General features: G+C 40.7%; 1 protein-coding gene across 1 annotated transcript in view; it reads right to left on the bottom strand.

Annotated features, from left to right (window-relative positions):
* Nucleotides 1-13,220, bottom strand: part of MTMR9 (myotubularin related protein 9) — a 75,558-nt gene extending 62,338 nt beyond the window's left edge. The window contains exon 1 of the mRNA XM_082468928.1: nucleotides 8,899-13,220. Coding sequence (XP_082325054.1) covers nucleotides 8,899-9,080 — 182 coding nt within the window. The 5' untranslated portion in view covers nucleotides 9,081-13,220. The remainder of the gene's footprint in view (nucleotides 1-8,898) is intronic.
* Nucleotides 13,221-20,843: the final 7,623 nt, after the last annotated feature.

Genomic DNA, 20,843 nt, shown 5'->3' with positions numbered 1-20,843 from the left:
TAAAAATAATAATAATAACTGGGCAAAATATAAGGAAAGACTGTTTTCAAGACACTGAACATCAGACAACAAAGAACAGAGCTCTCTGGGAGATGGGTGAGTCCAGTGACTGCCCCAATTTACTGTTTTGAGATTTTCCAAGTTATAGTGAAGGGAGAGGAAAACTGGGTGGGGTTGATAGTCTGAGGAGACCACCTATATTAGGAAAGAAGGAAATTAATGAAGAAAATTTGGGTCTCAAACTAGTGACCTCAGATTCCACTATACTAGAAATAGAACAGCAAGTTAAATCCAAAGCAGAGAAAATTAAATAATAAAGATAAAAAGAAAAAAAAATAATGAAATAAGAGAAGATTCTAGGGAAAAATGAAAGCAAAAATGATTGTTTCAAAAGATCAATAAAAGTGATAAAATTCTAGCCAGACTGATCAGGAACAAAGAAAGTCACAATTTACCAATGTCAGAAATGAGAGAGGTTACAATCACTACAGACTCCACAGACATTAAAAAATAATAAGGGAATATTAGAAACAATTTTATCCCAATAAATTCAACAAGGTAAATGATATGGACAAATTCCTCAGAAGACACAAACTAGTAAAGATCATTCAAGAATAAATAACCTGGTTAGATCTATATTTACTAAATAAACTGAAATTTTCAATAAAATCTTCCCCACAAAGAAAACTCCAGTCCTGGGTGGCTTCACTGATGAATTCTATAAAACATTTAAGGAAAAAATACTATCAAGTCAAGACACACTCTTCCAAAAAACTGAGAAGAGGCAATTACTTCTCAATTCACACCTAAAGTCCAGCATTTCCCAAATACAAAACCCAAAAAATATCACAAGAAAACTACAGACGAATATCCCTCATAGACACAGATGTAAAATTTCTAAACAAAACGTTAGCATATTAAATCCAACAATATATAAAAAGGATAATGTACCACGAGCAAATGGGGTTTATCCCAAAAACGCAAGGGTGGTTTAACAAAGTAATTTACCATATTAACAAGCTGAAAAAGAAAAACAATATGCTCATCTCAATAGATATAGAAAAAGCATTTGACAAAATCCAACAGCTATTCATGATTTTAAAATGAAACAAAACAACCCAACTCTCAGCAAACTAGGAACAGAAGTGAACTTCTTCCACCTGATAAGAGCATTTACAAAAACAAAAAACCCAAAAAACTCTACCACTAATAGCATACTTAATGAGAAAGACTGAATGCTTTCTCACTAAGATCAGGAATAATACAAGGATGTTCCCTCTCACCACTTCTGTTCAACATTGTACTGGACTTCCCTGGTGGCGCAGTGGTTAAGAATCTGCCTGCCAATGCAGGGGAAATGGGTTCGAGCCCTGGTCCAGGAAGATCCCACATGCTGCAGAGCAACTAAGCCCATGCGCCACAACTACTGAGCCTGCGCTCTAGAGCCCGTGAGCCACAACTACTAAGCCCGTGCACCACAATTACCAAAGCCCACGTGCCTAGAACCCATGCTCCGCAACGAGAGAAGCCACCACAATGAGAAGCCCACGCACCGCAACGAAGAGTAGCCCCCACTTGCCGCAACTAGAGAAAACCCATGCACAGCAACGAAGACAGAATGTGGCCAAAAATAAAATAAATAAAATTTTTTTTTAAATGATTAATACAAACAGGTAATTGGAAACTGAAATTTGAAAAATATCACTTGAAATAGCATAAAAAAATATGAAATACATAGAGGAAATTCTGACAAAAGATCTGAAAGACCTGTGAGTGAAAACTATAACACACTGCTGAAAGAAATTTGAGACCTAAATAAGATAAATGGAGAGAGAGATTTGTTCGTAAGTCAGAAGACTCAATATTATGATATCCTACGTTAATTCTCATCAAGTTCATTTATCAACAGGTTCACCACAATTCTCACAACAGGCCTTTCTTAAAAAGAAATTGACAAGCTGATTCTAAAATTCATATGGAGGAATTCCCTGGCGGTCCAGTAGTTAGGATGCTGTACTTCAACGGACGAGGGTGCGGGTTCAATCCCTGGTCGGGGAAGATCTTGCAAGCTGCATGGTATGGCCAAAAATGAATTTTTAAAATTCATATGGAAATGCAAATGACCTCAAATAATCAAAACAACTTGGAATAATAACAAAATCAGACAGCTAACACTATATAATTTAAAGACAATATAAAAATAAAGACTGTGGCAGCAATGGCATCAAATAGATCAATGGAATAGAGAAGAAAGTCTAGAAATACATTCACTTACATATGGACAAAGGTGTGCAAAGACAATTCATTGAAGAAAGGGCAGACTTTTCAAGAAATGGTGCTACAACGATCAGATATCTATATGAAAAAAAGAATTTGGATCTATACATGAACCATATACAAAACCAACTAAAAATGGATCATATATCTAAACCTAAAACTATAAAACTTCTAGAAGAAAACATGGGAGAAAATCTTTGTGACCTTTGGTTAGGCAAAGATTTCTTAGATATCACAACCCCAGTCTATAAAAGGGCTAATAAACTGTATGTCTTCAGAATTTTAAATGTTTGCTCTCTGAAAGACACAGTTAAAGAGAATAAAAAGACAAGCCACAGACTGAGAGAAAACATTCGCAAATCTTATATTTGATAAAAGACTTGTATCATAATATACTTAGAAAAAAAAAAAAACCTCAAAACTCAATAAGGGAAAGGATTCTGGAAGATAGTGGAATCAGAAGCATTAGGAACCTGTCTTCCCACCTAGATAACAATTGCACTGGCAGAATCTCTTTGCTGTACCTATTTTGGAACTCTGATGTCTATTAAAGGCTTGCAACTTCTAGGGAAACACTTGGATAATAAATTGCAGTTAATTTTGGATAAATTCAGCTCTTAGCAAAACAGCAGCTACCCATTCCCCACCCCCACCCAAGTGGCAGGCAGCTGTGTATATGTTCTTAGAGCAGCTTGCACACAGCTTATAGGAGCCAGGGTGGGCAGAAGGGACCCTGTCCTCCAAATATCAGGGATCTGTGCTGTGATTGTTGATTGCTGATTCTGATCACAGAGGTGCAAAGAGGCAGGCAGCCATTGCTGCAATTCCTCCCACTGTTGCAAGATGCCCCCAGCCCCCAATCAGTGACTTTCAGTGGATTTAGAGGGTCAGCTCTCTTCCCACTCCTCTTCATTTTTCACTTTTCCCCTTTCAGGAACCAGACATTAAAGATCAGGACATCTGAAAACAACTGTATATATAGGAAAATTAGGAAGTGACTGTGACTGCACATACCGAGGCTCAGAAAAGACCTGAGAAAGCCTTAAGTTTACACCTCAGGCTGATCCTTGGCATAGACATCCTACAGCAGTCAAAAAAACAAAAATAATAAACAAAAGAAACACCCCAAAACAGCAAACCCTGGGGAGGAGGGAGAATCTGTTTTCCAGAGTTACCACATTATTAGATCTAAACATCCAGTGTTGAGCAAAGGAAAAAAAACAAAATCACAAGGCAGAGAAATTATCAGGAAAGCATGGCCCATTCAAAAGGTAAAAAATAAATAAACAGAAACTGTCCCTGAAAAAGATTTAATGGAAGATGATATCTTAGACAAAGTCTTTAACAGTCTTAAAGATGCTCAAAGAACTAAAGGAAGATATGGAGAAAGCCAAGAATATAATGTGTGAACAAAACAGAAATATCAATAAAGAGATAGAAAACCTAAAAAAAAAAAAAAAAAAGAAAGAAATTCTGGAGCTGAAAAGTGTAAGAACTGGAATCAAAAATTCACAAGAGGGATTCAAAAGCAGATTCTCAGCAAGCAGAAGAAAGAATCAGCAAACTTGAAGACAGGACAATGGAAATTATCAAGTCTGAGAAACAGAAAGAAAAAAAGATTAAAGAAAAGTGATCTGTGAGGCACCAACAAGCAGACCAACACACACACAGTGGGAGTCCCAGAAACAGAAGAGAGAAAGAAAAGGGCAGAGAGGATATTTGAGAAAATAATGGCTGAAAATTTCCCAAATTTGATGAAAGACGTGACTATAAACATCCAAAAACCTCAATGAACTCCGAGTAAGATTAACTCAAAGAGACCCACGCCAGGAACTCAAAAACTTTGGAGCTAGAAGACAGTGTGGGCTGATACATTCAAAGTGCTAAAAGGAAAAACTGTCAACTAAAAATCTGATATCAAGGGCTTCCCTGGTGGCGCAGTGGTTAAGAGTCTGCCTGCCAGTGCGGGGGACATGGGTTCGAGCCCTGGTCTGGGAAGATCCCACATGCCACGGAGCAACTAGGCCCGTGTGCCACAACTACTGAGCCTGCATTCTAGAGCCTGCGAGCCACAACTACTGAGCCCGTGTGCCACAACTACTGAAGCCCGCACACCTAGAGCCCATGCTCTGCAACAAAGAGAAACCACCGCAATGAAAAGCCCACACAACGCAATGAAGAGTAGCGCCCACTCGCCACAACTAGAAAAAGCCCACATGCAGCAACGAAGACCCAACACAGCCAAAAATAAATAAATAAATAGTTTTTTTAAAAAGCTAGTATTATTGTAACAATGGTTTGTAAACGCACATTTTATTTTCTACATGATTTAAGAGACTAACACATTTAAAAGAATTATTAGATTATGTTTTCAGGCCCAAATACATAAAAATGTAATTTTATGACATCAATGGAAAGCAGTGGGGACAGAGCTATAAAGGAGTAGAGTTTTTGTATGTTTTTGAAGTTAAGCTGGTATAAATTCAAATTAGAGTATTATAACTTTAGGATGTTAAATTTAATCCCCATGGTAACCACAAAGAAAACAGCTACAGAATATACACAACAGTAAATGAGAAAAAATTTTAAACATTTCATTATAATAAAATCAACTATGTGCAAAAGAAGACAATAATGAAGGAAATGAGGGACAGAAAAGCTTTAAGGCATATAGAGAACAAACAGCACAATGACAGAAGTAAGTCCCTCCTTACCAATAATTACTTTAAATGTAAACGGATTAAACTGTCAAAGGATAGACATTGGCAGAATGGATAAAAACATATGATCCAACTATAGTCTGTCTCACAAGAGACTCACTTGAGATCCAAAGACACAAACAAGTTGAAATTGAAGGGATGGAGGAAAAAGATATTCCAAGCAAACAGTAACCAAAAGACAGCAAGGAAGTCTTTACTAGTATTAGACAAAATAGTCTATAAATAAAAAATGGTTATGAGAGACAAAGGACATTATCTATTAATAAAAGGTTCAACACAGCAAGAAGGTGTAACAATTATAAACATTTACACATCTAATGACAATCAAAATATTTGAAGCAAAATCTGACAGAAGTGAAAGGAGAAATAGACAGTTCTACAATAATAGTCGGAGACTTTAATACCCCACCAGATAGATATACATATGGAAACAGAGGACTTAATACAATAAACTAACTAGACCTAACAGACATAAACACGCTACCCAACAACAATAGGATACACATTCTTCTCAAGTGCACATGGAACAATTTTCAGGATAGACCGTATGTTAGGCCACAAATCAAGTCTCAACAGATTTTAAAAGACAGATATAGACACCTCCCTGGCCGTCCAGTGGTTAAGACTCTGAGCTTCCACTGCAGGGGGTATGGGTTCGATCCCTGGTGTGGGAACTAAGATCCCGCATACCACTAGGTGCAGCCAAAAAAAAAAAAAGATACCATACAAAGTATCTTCTCTGACCACATGGGATGAAGTTAGAAATCAGTAACAAAAGTAAAATTGAGAAATTCACCAAATTATGGAAATTAATACACTTTTAAACAACCAATGGATCAAAGAAGAAATCACAAGGGAAATTATAAAACACAGACAAAAAAATGAAAACAAAAACTTGACATTACAAAACTTATAGGGCACAGCAAAAGCTGTATATATTATATATACATGTATATAAAATCACCTGATATATGATAAGTCAGTCAAGGATGGGTTGTTAGATGATGGTTTTAGGAAAACTGGCTTGCTACATGAAGAAAAACAAGGTTGGATTCTTATCACACTTGAAACAAAGGTAGAATCCAAATAAATTAAAGACCTAAAAACGAAGGGTAAAACTATAAAGCTGGGGCTTCCCTGGTGGCGCAGTGGTTGAGAATCTGCCTGCCAATGCAGGGGACACGGGTTCGAGCCCTGGTCTGGGAAGATCCCACATGCCGCGGAGCAACTGGGCCCGTGAGCCACAATTACTGAGCCTGCGCATCTGGAGCCTGTGCTCCGCAACAAGAGAGGCCACGATAGTGAGAGGCCTGCGCACCGCGATGAAGAATGGCCCCCGCTTGCTGCAACTAGAGAAAGTCCTCGCACAGAAACGAAGACCCAACACAGCCATAAATAAAATTAATAAATAAAATTAAAAAAAAAAAAAAAAAAAAAAAAAAACTATAAAGCTAATATGGAAGAAAATGCAGGAGAATATCCTAGTAATTTTGGGATAAGGAAGGACTTCTTAAGACTTAAAAAGCACAAACCATAAAGTATCGATGAATTTTGTACTAAAATTAGGACTTCTGTTCCACAAAGGGCACCACACAAGAGTTAACAAATGGGTGAGAGATATGGAGAAGATATCTGCAATGTCTAAGCAAAGAATTAATACCTAGAGTATATAAGGAACTGGTGCCAAAAAAAAAAAAAAAAAAAACAGAAAAAGAAACACCAAGGAAATTCACAGGCAAGCCACAGAAAGGGAAAAAAATTTTAATGATTTGCTAACAAATCATTGCCCTTCTACAATCCATTTTCTGCCAGCCACCAGAATCATCTTCTAGAAGTCTACCGATTGCTACTTCCACGCTTTCAACTCTCCAAGGCTTCCCATGAAAACCATCCCCATGGCGTAACAGTCTACACCATCTGACCCCTGCTTATCCCCCACGTTTCTGCCGTCTCCTTAGTCCTCCTAGCTTCTACCCCGTGCTCACTGCCCTCCTGCCACACCTGCCTCTTTGTTCTTCCTCCTACATGCCAGGCATGGTCTTGTCTCAAGTCTCTGCCTTTGCATTCCCTTTGGCTGGAACGCTCCTTCCTCCAATAGTCACACTGCAGGCTTCCTCCCTTCATTAATTCAAATGTCACTTGTCTTCTCGAACATTCTTTCTAAATACACTGACTCCAGGCATTCTCTATCCTAACATCTTCCTTTATTTTCCTTTCTGGCATTTATTACCTGATGTTGTTATATATTTATTTGTTGATTTATGTGAATGTCCATCTCCTCCCCTAGTACATAAGCTCCTCATCTGTCTTAGTCACCATTGCATCTGCACAGCCCAGACAGAGCTCAGCATATAGAAGACACATGAAAGTAACTCTTTTTTGAAAGCAACAATTCAACAAACTCTGATCTGACTACCGAGCTCTTTCCATTACATCATGCTGCTTCCCAGGAAAAAGATAAATGTGTACAGTTTGTCATTTCTCCCCTAACAGATTAAAAAGTCCTTATCTTAAATACTTGGTTTAGCCCAACCAGGCCCAGCGTGTAGTAACTGCTAGGTAAATACGATGAAATGAGAGAGTGAAAAGCAACCACAGAAAGAGGTAAGGAAGAAAGAAAAGAGTTGGTGGCATGGAGAAACTCTAATTTGTATTCTATGGCACCACTGACCATTCAGCGGTTAATCCTTTTATTTCCTATGTGCCTATCTGCCCATGCCACAGTTTTGAAGGAGACAAAAATTAACCAAATTCGCGTCCTGGCTTCAAGGAGCTAACATATATGTAACTATCAAAATACAGATTGTAAAATATACTTATGAAAGAGGTATAATTAAAGAGCTATAGGATTTCAAGGTGAGGGGAATTATTTCTCCTTGTGGGATTAACAGAAGAACCTGTGAAACGGGTGGCAGATTGAAATGGTTAAACTGTATATTGATAGATGAGTAACAGCTGAAAACTTTTACACAGGAGAAGGTGATCTCAGGAATCTAACAAGAGCCCTCTGCTTGAAAAAATAAATTTATCACCACTTCACCCGTATTAACTTCTACTATTAAAAAGTATTTTCTTTTAAAGCATAACCTCTCTAGGAATCTTCTTAATACTGTATCCAAATTCTCCTGAGAGGTAATAGAAAAAGCTGTTGTCATTCATTTATACTTTAGTGTTCACTGGATAACCAATTTACCTTCTTCTGGCTAGAGTAAGTACAAAGCCATTGGGGAAATGATAATTTTGACTGCAAAGGAAGTGTAACTTTTCAACTCTGAGGCACTACCCTGGAAAGAAAGAGTCTGGGGTGCAAAATAAGAGGTTAATTAATTAATACCTTTGTTTAAGAGCCTACTCTGTTCTTTCCAAAAGCCAGAGTAAAAATAAATAAAAGACATTATAATCTCCCATAGTGGGAAATCTTAAATTGATGACCCAGAAGGTAAGAAATAAGATAAACTGAACATTTTTGAGAGGAGGGGAAAAGGTTTTGTGGAATTTAGACACTACAATACTGAAGTCTACATACTCGAAAGTGGCAAGTAAAGACTTTACCTAAATCACATTCAGTCACAACTTCATGAACTATGATGGACAGTTAACATTCAAGGAATATGACGGTGCAAGGAAAAGAAATTTTAAAAGAAAACGCTGCATATCCCCCCACATGGTGTTATGTACCAAAAATGATAATCACGATAACAACCACGTGATAACCCAGCCAGATTGAATGGAAACCTGGTATCTCATTTGGATGGTTTTCTGCTTTCTAAAACTCAAATCCTCAATCTAGGCCAGAGGGGGCTCGATCTGCTGGCTGGTTGGGCGATGGGACGCGTTTCCGCAGACCTGCACCTGAGGACCCCAGGTTCCCCGCGGAACAGGGGGTGGGATGGGCACTCACCGCTTGTCGATGGCGTCGATGTTTGAATGGAGGAGCCACAGCTCCTCCGTGTTGTCCTGCCGGGAAGACAGGATCAGGTGGTGGCCAGTAAGACACAAGGTCCCCTCGACGGCCGGGTAGAAAGGCCGGTGCAGCACCACATTGTCCACCCGTGGCGTCTTAATCAGCTCCGCAAACTCCATGTTCCCCAGCGGCCAGAGCCAGGGAACTGCCGAGTCCCGGAGGGGCGAGACGGTTACGCCGCCGCTGGGCTGACGGGAATGACCAGGCGCTGGGCAGGCAGGAGGGGCGGGGACCCGGGCGGGGAGGTCGCGCCCCGCCCCAGGCTGGGATGGGCGCGGCGAGGCCTGTGGCCACCGTCACAGGCCCCGGGAAAGCCGGGGCTGGACCGGGGCTGGGCCAGGCCGGGCGCCGCTCCCTCACCGCTCGGTTCCCCTAGGCCCAGGACTCGGGCAAAGAGAACGCTCCGCGACAGGCCCAGCCGCCGCCGCCGGCACCTGGGGACCCGGCCTCGGGTGGGCAAGCTGAGGGGACAAGAAGGAGGCCGCCCCAGTGCCACTTTCCACATCCGAGACGCTACAGACTCCTGGCGAAAGTAGCTACTCGCAGCGGAGCCTAAAGCAACTCCGGGCGGAAGCGGCGGGCTCGAAACTCGGAAGTCTTGGAAGTCCTATCCGGAAGTCAGTCCCCGCCTAGGTCCGATGAGAATGCTTCCGGAAACACAGCGGGAAGCGAAGATTTGTGTTCCTAGCAGGAAAAAGCTCTGCCTGCAAGCCAACCGTCGCACCCGCCATCCCTACAAACATTCCGTTTGAGAAAAGGCTGGTGAAAAAGGGACGACGAGAAGAGGTCCCTGACCTGCCTCCCTCCACTTGAGCAGTAATCCCTCTTCAGAGCATGGGGCTGCCGTAAATTTTGGCGATTTTCATCCATTGGCCGTGAAGAGATGACACGTGGGATTGAGTAGGTTATTGTGACCCCACAGAAGCGCCAGGTGTAAGGGAGGGACACGGCCGGACACCGCCGACGCCCAGAGGGCGAGCGCCAAGGTGCTGTGACCTTGAACAAGAAAGAGGAAAAGCATACAATCACCTATGAGAGGGACCTAGGTAGAAATACGTACAGTACACTGAAGAGGAAGTGACCAATCCTATACTTTGCGGAAACTCAAGTGACGCGCTAAAACACAGTTAATCTGTAGCAGAACTGGCTTCAGTCTAGGTCTATGAAATTCAAGGAATTGGGCCTTGGTCACCACCGCACGGCCTCCCCATTAAATACAATCCAACTGAACTACTTCCAGACACCTAAACTATGCCAGAAATTTACCTGGTGTCTCCCTCCCCTTTTAAACTAACATTTTCATACTAAAATAGGGCATTAGAGGGGAAATATGCAAGGGTTTAAGTCCCGGTCTACTGTCACTTCATTAACCTTTGAAATCTTCACCATCTAGTACCTAAGAACAGCGAGTTGCCTTAAGTCTCAGAGCAAAGACAAAATAAATTGCCTGAATTCTCATCAGATCACCCAACACGTGTCTCTGCTTCTGTCCTTGTCCTTCCTAAAACGTTCTCTTTCTTAAAACAAAGCCCTTTATGAGATTGTTACAGCTGAGAGTCCAGTTTTATGTTGATTGTCTACAACAGAAAAACAAGAACCATCAGAAAGAATGAGAGGAAACGATTTATAAAGTTTTGTTTTTAATTTTGGAATTTTTGTTGTCCTTCCACCATGTGGTTCATTATAACAATTACCAATTGTGGAGGGGAGAATTGACTCCTAGAATGAAGAATTAGAGAAGGTTTTATGGAGAAGTTATCATTTGAGAGGAGGACCTTGAAGGATGAGTTAAGATTTACACCCTGAATGAAGTGTAGCCTAGATAGCTGTCCAGTTTAATGATGTCTTCTAAAGGTAGAGAAAAATTCTTCAGAAATGTCATGACCTTTTTCTTTTAATTTTCCTGGAAAAAAAAAAAAAAGCCTATGAAAAGACCATTGTGTCATTACATTTTTAAATGGTTAATATTCCATAAAGGCATAAACTCTTTTTTGCCAATGAGAGAAAAATTGTCAATATCATGTTGGGTTGTTGTAATGAAATGCCAGAAACTATTAGAAAATTGCATCTTCTCTGGATTGAAACTCCAAGCATAGAAAGCCCTTAAGATCTGAAGAAAACATACATTCAATAGTAAAGAAGAAAGGAGGTGGGAAGCACAATAGCTTAACTTACCACACGAACAGTAGATGGCAGTAGAGTTCAACAGTAATGGGATAGGCTTTCATTCTATTAAAATAATTAAGTGAAGCTGTAGTCAAACAAGTTATTACCCAAGCTGCCCGGATATAAGGGTCTCAGAGGATTCTGATAAACTAAATAAGATGATGTCATTTATAATGTATATAAAATTCTCAACACCTGACAGATATTGTCATCATTTCATGCGTAATAAATGGCACTGACATGTAAACATCTAGATGTTATTCTATCAACTAGTCAACTAGCATGTATTAACTGCCTACCTGGTCATCGCCACTGTGGGGAATGGGAACAATAGATCTGACACGGCCCTTGCCCGCAAAGAGTAATAGCTAATCTGGGGAGGCCAACACACCCCACATAACGAATGAACAAAATAAGAGAGTAAGTGCTAAATTATGAAGTACAGATTTACTTTCCTGGTTTTGTGTCTCTCCATTAGGCCTTGAGGAGTTAGTAGAAATGAAGGTATTTTGAAAACAGTAGGTCAACAATTGCCAAAAGTAGCAGGAGCATCTCAGGTGGAGAAGATAGTGCCTCTGTGTGCCATTGACGAGCAGCTATTCTCCATGTGCTTTGTAATTATGTGTTGACCGTCGGCAGCTGAGACGAACTGATAACCTTGTGCTGTGCCTTTCTTGTGTTCTCCATCCCCTTCATCCGCCACGCAAATCAATCACTAAATTGTTGATCATATCTTCTAACAGCTCTTGAATTCCTCCACTTCTCTCCATCCCCAGGGCCACTGCCATACCTTGTACCATCATTTCTCACCTACTGTTACTTGACAGGAGAAGCCTCTCAGTTGGTCACCTTTCTTCTGGAGAGGTTCTCCTCCAACCCACTTTCCACTTGGCAGTTAAAGCCCTCTTTGCTGTTCCAAATTGCTTTTTTCTCCTCGTAACTTGTAAGTCCCTTTGTGATCAGCATCCTAGACCTCATCTCTCCTACTTCTCTCTACTCAACACAACAGTCCCCAACCCCCATTTTCATGCCAGCCATCCTTAAATAGCTCGCTGTATCCTTTTGAGATTTTGCACCCGTTTAGAACCTTGCTACCAAGTGGAAGTGTAGAACAGGGATTCATCATCAGCATTCCCTGGGAACTTCACTGGAAATGTTCTGTTCCAGAGCTACTGAATCAGAATCTGCACTTCAACAAGACTCCTAGATGATTTTTGTGCACATGAGAGTTTGAGAAAGCACTCAAATCTGACTGTTCTTTCTGCCTGGTATATACTCATCTCACTCCCAGTACCTTGTCCCCTGACCTGCTAATGCCTATCATCCTTCAGATTTCATCTCAGATGTCACTACTTCTGGGAAGCCTTCTCTGACTTCCCCTCCAAAACTATGGGCTCCATGTTATAAAGGTTCCACAGCACTAGGTAATAATAATAGTAATAACAGTTCACATTTTTGAGTGTTTACTCTGTGTTCCAGACATTGTGATAAATGCTTTACAAGCATTGGCTCATGTAGTCCTTCCACAATTCTTTGAGGTTGGTTAGTATTCTCCTTTTACTGATGAGGAAACTGGGGCCCAGAGATCTTAATAATGTTTCCAAGGTCAGACAGCAATAAGTGGTGGAAGCGGGATTTGGAACCAAGTAGTCAAGTGCAGACTCTGTGCTCTTCATCACCATGCTACATGGCCACCCAGGAGATCTGAGCCCACCTTGGTTACTCTCTCTGATTTCACCTCTTCAACTGTCTTGAAATAGACTCCTTATGTGTCCATAACAGCATTCCACTAGACAGTAAGCTCCTTGAGAGGAAGGACCATTTCTTTTTTTTTTTTAATAAACTTAATTATTTTATTTATTTTTATTTTTGGCTGTATTGGGTCTTCGTTGCTGCGTGCAGGCTTTCTCTAGTTGCGGCGAGCCGGGGCTACTCTTCGTTGCGGTGCGCAGGCTTCTCATTGCGGTGGCTTCTCTTGTTGTGCAGCACGGGCTCTGGGCGCGCAGGCTTCAGTAGTTGTGGCACGTGGGCTCAGTAGTTGTGGCTCGCGAGCTCTAGAGCACAGGCTCAGTAGTTGTGGCGCACGGGCTTAGTTGCTCCGTGGCATGTGGGATCTTCCTGGACCGGGACTCAAACCCATGTCTCCTGCGTTGGCAGGCGGATTCTTAACCACTGCGCCACCAGGGAAGTCCCAGGACCATTTCTTGATTGCAATATGCCCAGCATCTAGCTTAGTGCCAATACATAGTAGCCACTCAATGTATATTTGTTGAATACATACTCTGTATTTTACTTAACATATTCCACCCTGACCTCTCCTCCACCCCCCAATCTGAGTGATTTTAGATATTATTGTGGATGCTTAAAGCAGTATTTTGATGAGAGCAGGAGGAAGGTGGTGTTATATTGTTCCCACCTTGCAGATGAGGAAATTAAAGCAGATGAATAACTTCCCAGTGATGATGATATCTATCATCTCTTACGTTTAGTCACTGTTTTACAATTTACATGTTTTCTAATATTCTGTCACATATAGCTCTCAGTACCCTGGCGAAGCAGATAGGAGAGGTATTGGTCCCAGCTCAGAGAAGAATGGAGGCTCAAAGGATGCCAATGTCCTTTCAATGACAAACTAAGCGGAGAAGCAGAAACCCAAAGGCAACAATTCTGAGTCCCAAACCCAGGCCTTTGCTAAATTAAATTAGACTCACTTGGCATTGCTTTTATCTGTTAAGATTCTGAAATGTGGGTGTTGGGAGAAGACAGCCATTCTTAAGTAAGAAAAGGAGGGCTGAGGTTTCGCTGCACACAGCAACAAAAGGAAGCCTCTGGTGACAGTGATATGGTCCATAGGTCTGTGTTCAGATACTACATTCTAATAGCCACATTCCTGTGTCTCAGTCACTGAGCTGCTTCATTTTTTTAGACCAGTCAGAAGCACAGGAACCCAGCGCTTTAGAAAAAAGTGGCAAACTGGAGGGAAGAGGAGCTGATTTATTTTATTGCACATAAAATAAATCAGCGCAAACAGAATTGCTTGAAACAACATCCAGTAGTTGATAGCTAGAGCTGGAGTAGTGGGAAGGGGAATGGGAAGGGGAGTGAGAGCTCCCAGTCATCTGTTTCTATGGTCTCAGGTTCTCTTCCCTGTGGTCTCCCTGGGAGTTAATTCTGTATTCCTGCTAGTACAGTTATAATAGGGAAGAATAAATCTGACTCCATATTAGCTCTGTTTCTTTTACTTTAATCTTTGTATTCTGTTGCTTTTGCCACAAGTTAAGAATGTTGCCTATACCCTGAAATATACAGGATAGCCCGTTCTCAAGGCTCTGATCTTTAAAGGTGTACACTTTTCTATTCGTATAGAGATAAAACGTTGTAGAACAGAGAGTAACGGTTGTCTTGTCGAGGTTCACAGGAACGTGGTGATCAGACCTACAGGGACAGCTCCAAGAACAGAGGATTCCCACACCAAGAAGTTTGCAGCAGTCAACCACACCCCCTCCCCTTTGAGTATAAGAGAAGCCCGAACTTTAACTGGGGAAAGATGGTTCTTTGGGACACTAGTCCACCATCATCTTGGTCTGCTGGCTTTTCTAATAAAGTTGATATTCCTTGCCCCAACACCTCGTCTCTCGATTTATTGGCCTGTCATGAGGCCATCAATATGAGCTTGGACTCGGTGACACAGCGGCCTTAGCACAGGCGGGCTGCATAAATGGCAGCTGAAGGTCAAGAGTGAATATTCCCAAGAGCAAATCAGAGCTGCATCAACTTTTATGACCCAGACTCGGATGTCACATAATGTCATTTCCACTGCACTCTGTGGATCTTAAACAGTCACAAAACCCACTCAGTTTCAAAGGGAGAGGACACGGATCCCATCCCTCAATAGGAGCGGTGTCAGAAAACGTCTGCCACAGGGGTGCAGTTGATAGTGGGAAACATATATGTATGAACTCAACTTCCCCTGTGCACACGGGCAGCTGGAAGGAGGAATAAAGAGAATATTTGGAAAGAGAGAACACTCCAGTAAAGTGCTTTTCTGCTCATAGCCATAATGAAGTGAACTAAGAATCTGCAATTACATATAATTGGATATAATTAGAAGAAAGAGACACGTCTAAAATAAAGGCATAATTAAGAAGTAAAAAAATTTACTAGGTGGGAATGTCAACAATGCAAATTCAGTGAATACTGTTGGGGTTTATTTTATTGTCACTGAACCTAAATCAGGATCAATGTCCAATAAAGAAGGGAAGCAAGTCTGCTCTCAGCTCTTTAAGTCACACTTCCCTAGCCTCCCATTCCTTCTTTCCCCACACGATTTAGGGGAAGCTTTGTATACAAGTTTAAGTGCGACATATAGTTTTGTTTTCAACCCTTTAATTTGTTTAATAGACTATGATACCTGTTCCAATATCCCGTCCTGTCGTCCCTAACTTTCCTTCCTTTGCCTTTACTCCACTGTCCTTTCCTTTCTCATCTTATTCTGCTTTTCTCTCCCCAATCTTTCTTCTCAGAGATGACCACCTTAAGAAGACCTGCAAGTATCACTCCAAAGATGACTCAGTAATTACAAAAAGAACAGCATGTCTTTATTATACTGGAGAGATCTGGTGATCATCACCATGACCAAGCGTCAACAGTGCGACACCCAGACATTCAGTGCCTCCTGATGAGAGGCAAGGTCAGGTTCACAGCATCACCTGGGACATGTTCTTGCCAGACACACTTAACTCAAATCTAAAGGAAAACATCAGACACATCCCCAGGGTGGAATATTCTACAAGACAATTGCCCTGGATTCTCCTAAAAATTCAGTGCCACGGAAAACAAAAGCAAAAGGCAAGAGAACCATTCCAGATTCAGAGGTGAAAGGGATATAACAACCAAATGCAAGGCAGGAAACTTGATTAAATTCCCGATCCAAAGAAAAAATTACTGCAAAAGGCATTTTGGGGGGAGTGTGAATATGGAATTTATACTAGATGATATTATTGAGTTAATGTTAGTTTTCTTAGGTGGGATAATTATCATGTGGTTGTGCAGGAAAATGTCCTTTTTCTCAAGAAACGCGTGCTGAAATATTTAAAGATGAAGTGTATGTATACATACATGTATATAGATACATATGTACATACACATGAAGTATGTACACACAGAGGATGAAAACGTCCCTTTTCTCAAGAAACGCATGTTGAAATATTTAAAGACGAAGTGTACTTACACATACATGTATATATATACATATAGATACATATATACATACACATGAAGTATGTACACACACACAGGATGAAAATGTCCTTTTTCTCAAGAAACGCATGCTGAAATATTTAAAGACGAAGTGTACATATACATACATGTATATAGATACATATGTACATATACATGAAGTATGTACACACACACACAGAGGATGAAAATGTCCCTTTTCTCAAGAAACGCATGCTGAAATATTTAAAGATGAAGTGTACATATACATACATGTATATATATACATATAGATACATATATACATACACATGAAGTATGTACACACACACAGTATGAAAATGTGGCATTTATTTATTATTGATAATTGGTTAATGTGGGTGAAGGGTTTAAGGATGTGTAGTATACCGTTTTTCCAACTTTTCTATACCTGGAAATTTTTTCAAAGTTAAAATTGAAAAAAAAATCAAAATCAAAAAAAAAAAACCCCACCAATTATGACACGCTGAAATAGAATGGGCAGTAAGGCAAGTTCTGGCATTTGACAGCTAAACACAAGAACGCACTTGGAACTGTGGTTTAGCATCGTGTGTAGTCTGGAGTGGCCTGGATTGGTGATTCAATTTTAATGTGCCCTGACCCACGGAAGCATAATTGCTGATCTTTCTGAGGAGGTCTAGATTCGTAAAGCTCACCAAAGACCAAAAGACTTGGCAATAGTTAACTACTGCTGTGAACTTTATTGTTTCATTGTAAGGGGTTACTTGTAGGAATTCAAATATGAGTTGTTAAATCATACATTCATAATTTAAAGCCCACATAATGTAATCTCTTCATCAGTCAGAACTTCTCTGCATCTGACAATTTCAAATCCCCAAATCCAACTTCTGACCACAGTTTCCTTTACATGACTTTCACTCACACTAAATCTGCCCTGCTCAGGTTGACTTCAAGTCTCTACTAACCTTACTTAGTGTCACTTCCTTCCCTGCCCAGGCCCCACCCACTGGTCAATAATTTCCACCACACTCTCCAGCAGCCTTAGCTCCACCTGCGTGAAGGAAAGGATTGCGTTTCCTTTATCCTTGTAGCTCCAGCAATGGGCATGCAATAAATATTTGACAAATACATCTGAATGAAATTGAATTTTCTAATCGAACCCTCTCATTTCACAGATGAGGAAATTAGGCTCAGAGATTTGAAATCACTGATCTAAGATCACATGGCTAGTTAGTGGCAGATTGGGGACTAAAATCCATTTTCATTTTTCCTTCCAGTTTTATTGAGATGTAATTGATTTACAGCACTATAGAAGTTTAGTTGTGCAGCATAATGATTTGACTTATATACATCATGAAATAAGTACCACAGTAAGTTTAGTGAACATCCATCATGTCATACAGATACAAAATAAAAGAAATAAAGAAATATTTTCCCTTGTGATGAGAACTCTTAGGATTTATTCTCTTAACAACTTTCATATGTCACATACAGCAGTGTTAATTATATTTATCATGTTATACATTATATTCCTAGTACTTACTTATCTTATAACTGGGAGTTTGTACCTTCTGACCATCTTCATCCAATTCCTCCTCCCCCCAGCCCCACCTCTGATAACCACAAATCGGATTTCTTTTTCTGTGAGTTTGTTTGTTTCTTTTGTTTTGAAGTATAATTGGTCTACAGCACTGCATTAGTTCCAGTTACACAACATAGTGATTCGATATTTCTATACATTTCAAGATGATCACCATGACAAGTCCTGTTACTCTATGTCACCATACAAAGATATTGCATAGTTATTGACTATATTCCCCACCCTGTATGTTTCATATCCATGACTCATCTATTTTGCAACTGGAAGTTTGTACTTCCTAATCTCCCTCACTTATTTCTTTCCTCGCCTACTCCCCTCCCCTCTGGCAGCCACCTGTTTGTTCTCTGTATGTATAATTCTGTTTCTGTTTTGTTATGTTTGTTCATTTGCTTTGTTTTTTAGATTCCACATATAAGTGAAATCATACAGTATTTGTCTTTCTCTGTCTGACTTATTTCACTTAGCATAATACACTTTAGGTCCATCCATGTTATTGCAAATGGCAGAATTTCATTCTTTTTTACAGCTGAGTAATATTCCATTGTATAGATATACTGCATCTTCTTTATCCATTCATCTGTTGATGGACACTTAGGTTGCCTCTGTGTCTTGGCAATTGTAAATAATGCTGCAAAATCCATTTTCTTTTAACTTTCTGGTCAATGTTCTTTCTATTGCCAATGTTTTCTTTGCCATCACTTATTTAGTCTAGTTTAGTTGCTATTTTTTGAGATGAGATAAATGAGGAACAGGGAAAGAATGAAGAACCAATTTGTCTAAAAATACCAAATAATGGCCCAGGATATGTCTCCCACAGTCTGGCCTCTGGGTCTGTGTTTCCTCCAATTCCTCATCCCCAGGGGAGTAGAGGTATATGTGACTACACACAGGAAAGAAGTTCTCTCCTCTTCTGGTTTTCTGCTGCATTTTTAATCAGTTCCTCCCTGACAAAAAGACTCTTGCCCCTTGATTCACTTTGACTTTTTCTCCTTGGTTTCAGTGTGTGTGTGTGTGTGTGTGTGTCCCTCAGGTTTTCGCTTTTAAGGAGCAATGAACATCTATTTTTCTCAACTCTCAGTTTAAGAACATCTCCTGTCCTAAGACTTAAGAGGACATTCTGGGGCTTCCCTGGTAGCACAGTGGTTGAGAATCTGCCTGCCAATGCAGGGGACACAGGTTCGAGCCCTGGTCTGGGAAGATCCCACATGCCGCGGAGCAACTAAGCCTGTGAGCCACAACTACTGAGCCTGCGTGTCTGGAGCCTGTGCTCCACAACAAGAGAGGCACGATAGTGGGAGGCCCACACACCACGATGAAGAGTGGCCCCCGCTTGACGCAACTAGAGAAAGCCCTCGCACAGAAACGAAGACCCAACACGGCCAAAAATAAAATTAATTAATTAATTAATTTTTTTTAAAAAAGAGGACATTCTGTCATCATCAGTATCAAAGATAAACAAAACCAGATACTGGTTAAAGTGGTAAGGGCAGATTTTAATCAGGAATATAGTATTGCAATAGGGAAGAGGGTCCAGAGTGAATTAAACTTCGATTTGTTCAAAGGTGACTGGGTGTTTTAAAGGGAAAATGAGATTATTTCTTTAATTTCTCTTTCTAATATTTCATTGTTAGTGTACAGAAATGCAACAGATTTCTGTATACTAATTTTGTATTCTGCAACTTTACCAAATTCATTGATGAGCTCTAGTAGTTTTCTGGTAGCATCTTTAGGATTTTCTATGTGTAGTATCATGTCATCTGCAAACAATGACAGTGTTACTTCTTCCTTTCCAATTCTAATCAGGCCCTCTGAGCTGCGTTCTTCACTAGGCCTCAGCCTTGGCCTCTAAAAACTGCAAACCTTTAGCATAAGTGACTTCATCCACTCGCCTCTCCTTACCCCCCACACATTAAAAGCCTTGAATAACACTAACATGATCTCTAACAGCTCAAGGCCACAGCCCTAGGGTGAACCTAGCCACCTTGAAGCACTTGCCTGAAAAACCTCAAACCTACCAAAAGAATTTAGTATTTGTTCCACCCAACACCTGACGATAGGCCCTGACCTGACTTTACAGAACATTTACTAAAAAGGGCCTACAACTGTGAACCCTTCCTCTGTCCCTTTGAGATATATATGTATCTCCTACAACTCAGGAGTGTCTTTGTCAAGGACCTGAAAGCCATTCCTTTGAAATGCAATCCTCAGGAAGGATAGGGCCCCTGTCTGCCAGTCTGTGGGAGGGTACAATCCTAACTTGATAGTAATTGCCATCTAACAGACACAGTGGCCTGATGGCTGAACTGTATCCCCCAAAATTCATATTTTGAAGTTCTAACCCCCAGGACCTCAGAATGTGACTGTCTGTAGAGACAGGGTCTTTTAAGAGATGATTAAAGTTAAATGAGGTCCTTAGGGTGGCCCTAATCCAATATGTCTAAAGCCTTTATAAGAAGAGAATATTAGGGACTTCCCTGGCCATCCAGTGGTTCAGACTCCACGCTTCCAATGCAAGGGGTACGGGTTCGATCCCCGGTCGGGGAGGTAAGATCCCACATGCTGTGCAGCACGGCTGAAAAATTTTTTAAATAAAGAGAGAGAGAATATTAGGACACAGACACACAGAGGGGAGGCCATGTGAAGACATGGGGAGAAGACAGCCGTCTACAAGCCCCAGAGAGAGGTCTCAGGAGAAACCAACCCTCTGACACCTTGATCTTGGACTTCCAGCCTCCAGAGTTGTGAGAAAATAAGTTTCTGTTGTTTAAGTCTCTCTGTCTGTGGTACCTTGTTATGGCAGCCCTAGCAAATTAATGTAGATGGTCTTCTATTTATTTTTTTAAAAAACCTGTATGAAACCAAAGATTAAGAAATAATTGACACGGGGGCTTCCCTGGTG

This window comes from Balaenoptera physalus (assembly GCF_965194825.1).
Source record: "Balaenoptera physalus genome assembly, chromosome: 7".
Taxonomy (NCBI): Eukaryota; Metazoa; Chordata; class Mammalia; order Artiodactyla; family Balaenopteridae; genus Balaenoptera; species Balaenoptera physalus.
The sequence above is the reverse complement of the archived record's forward strand: the minus strand, read 5'-3'. Positions and strand labels throughout refer to the sequence as shown.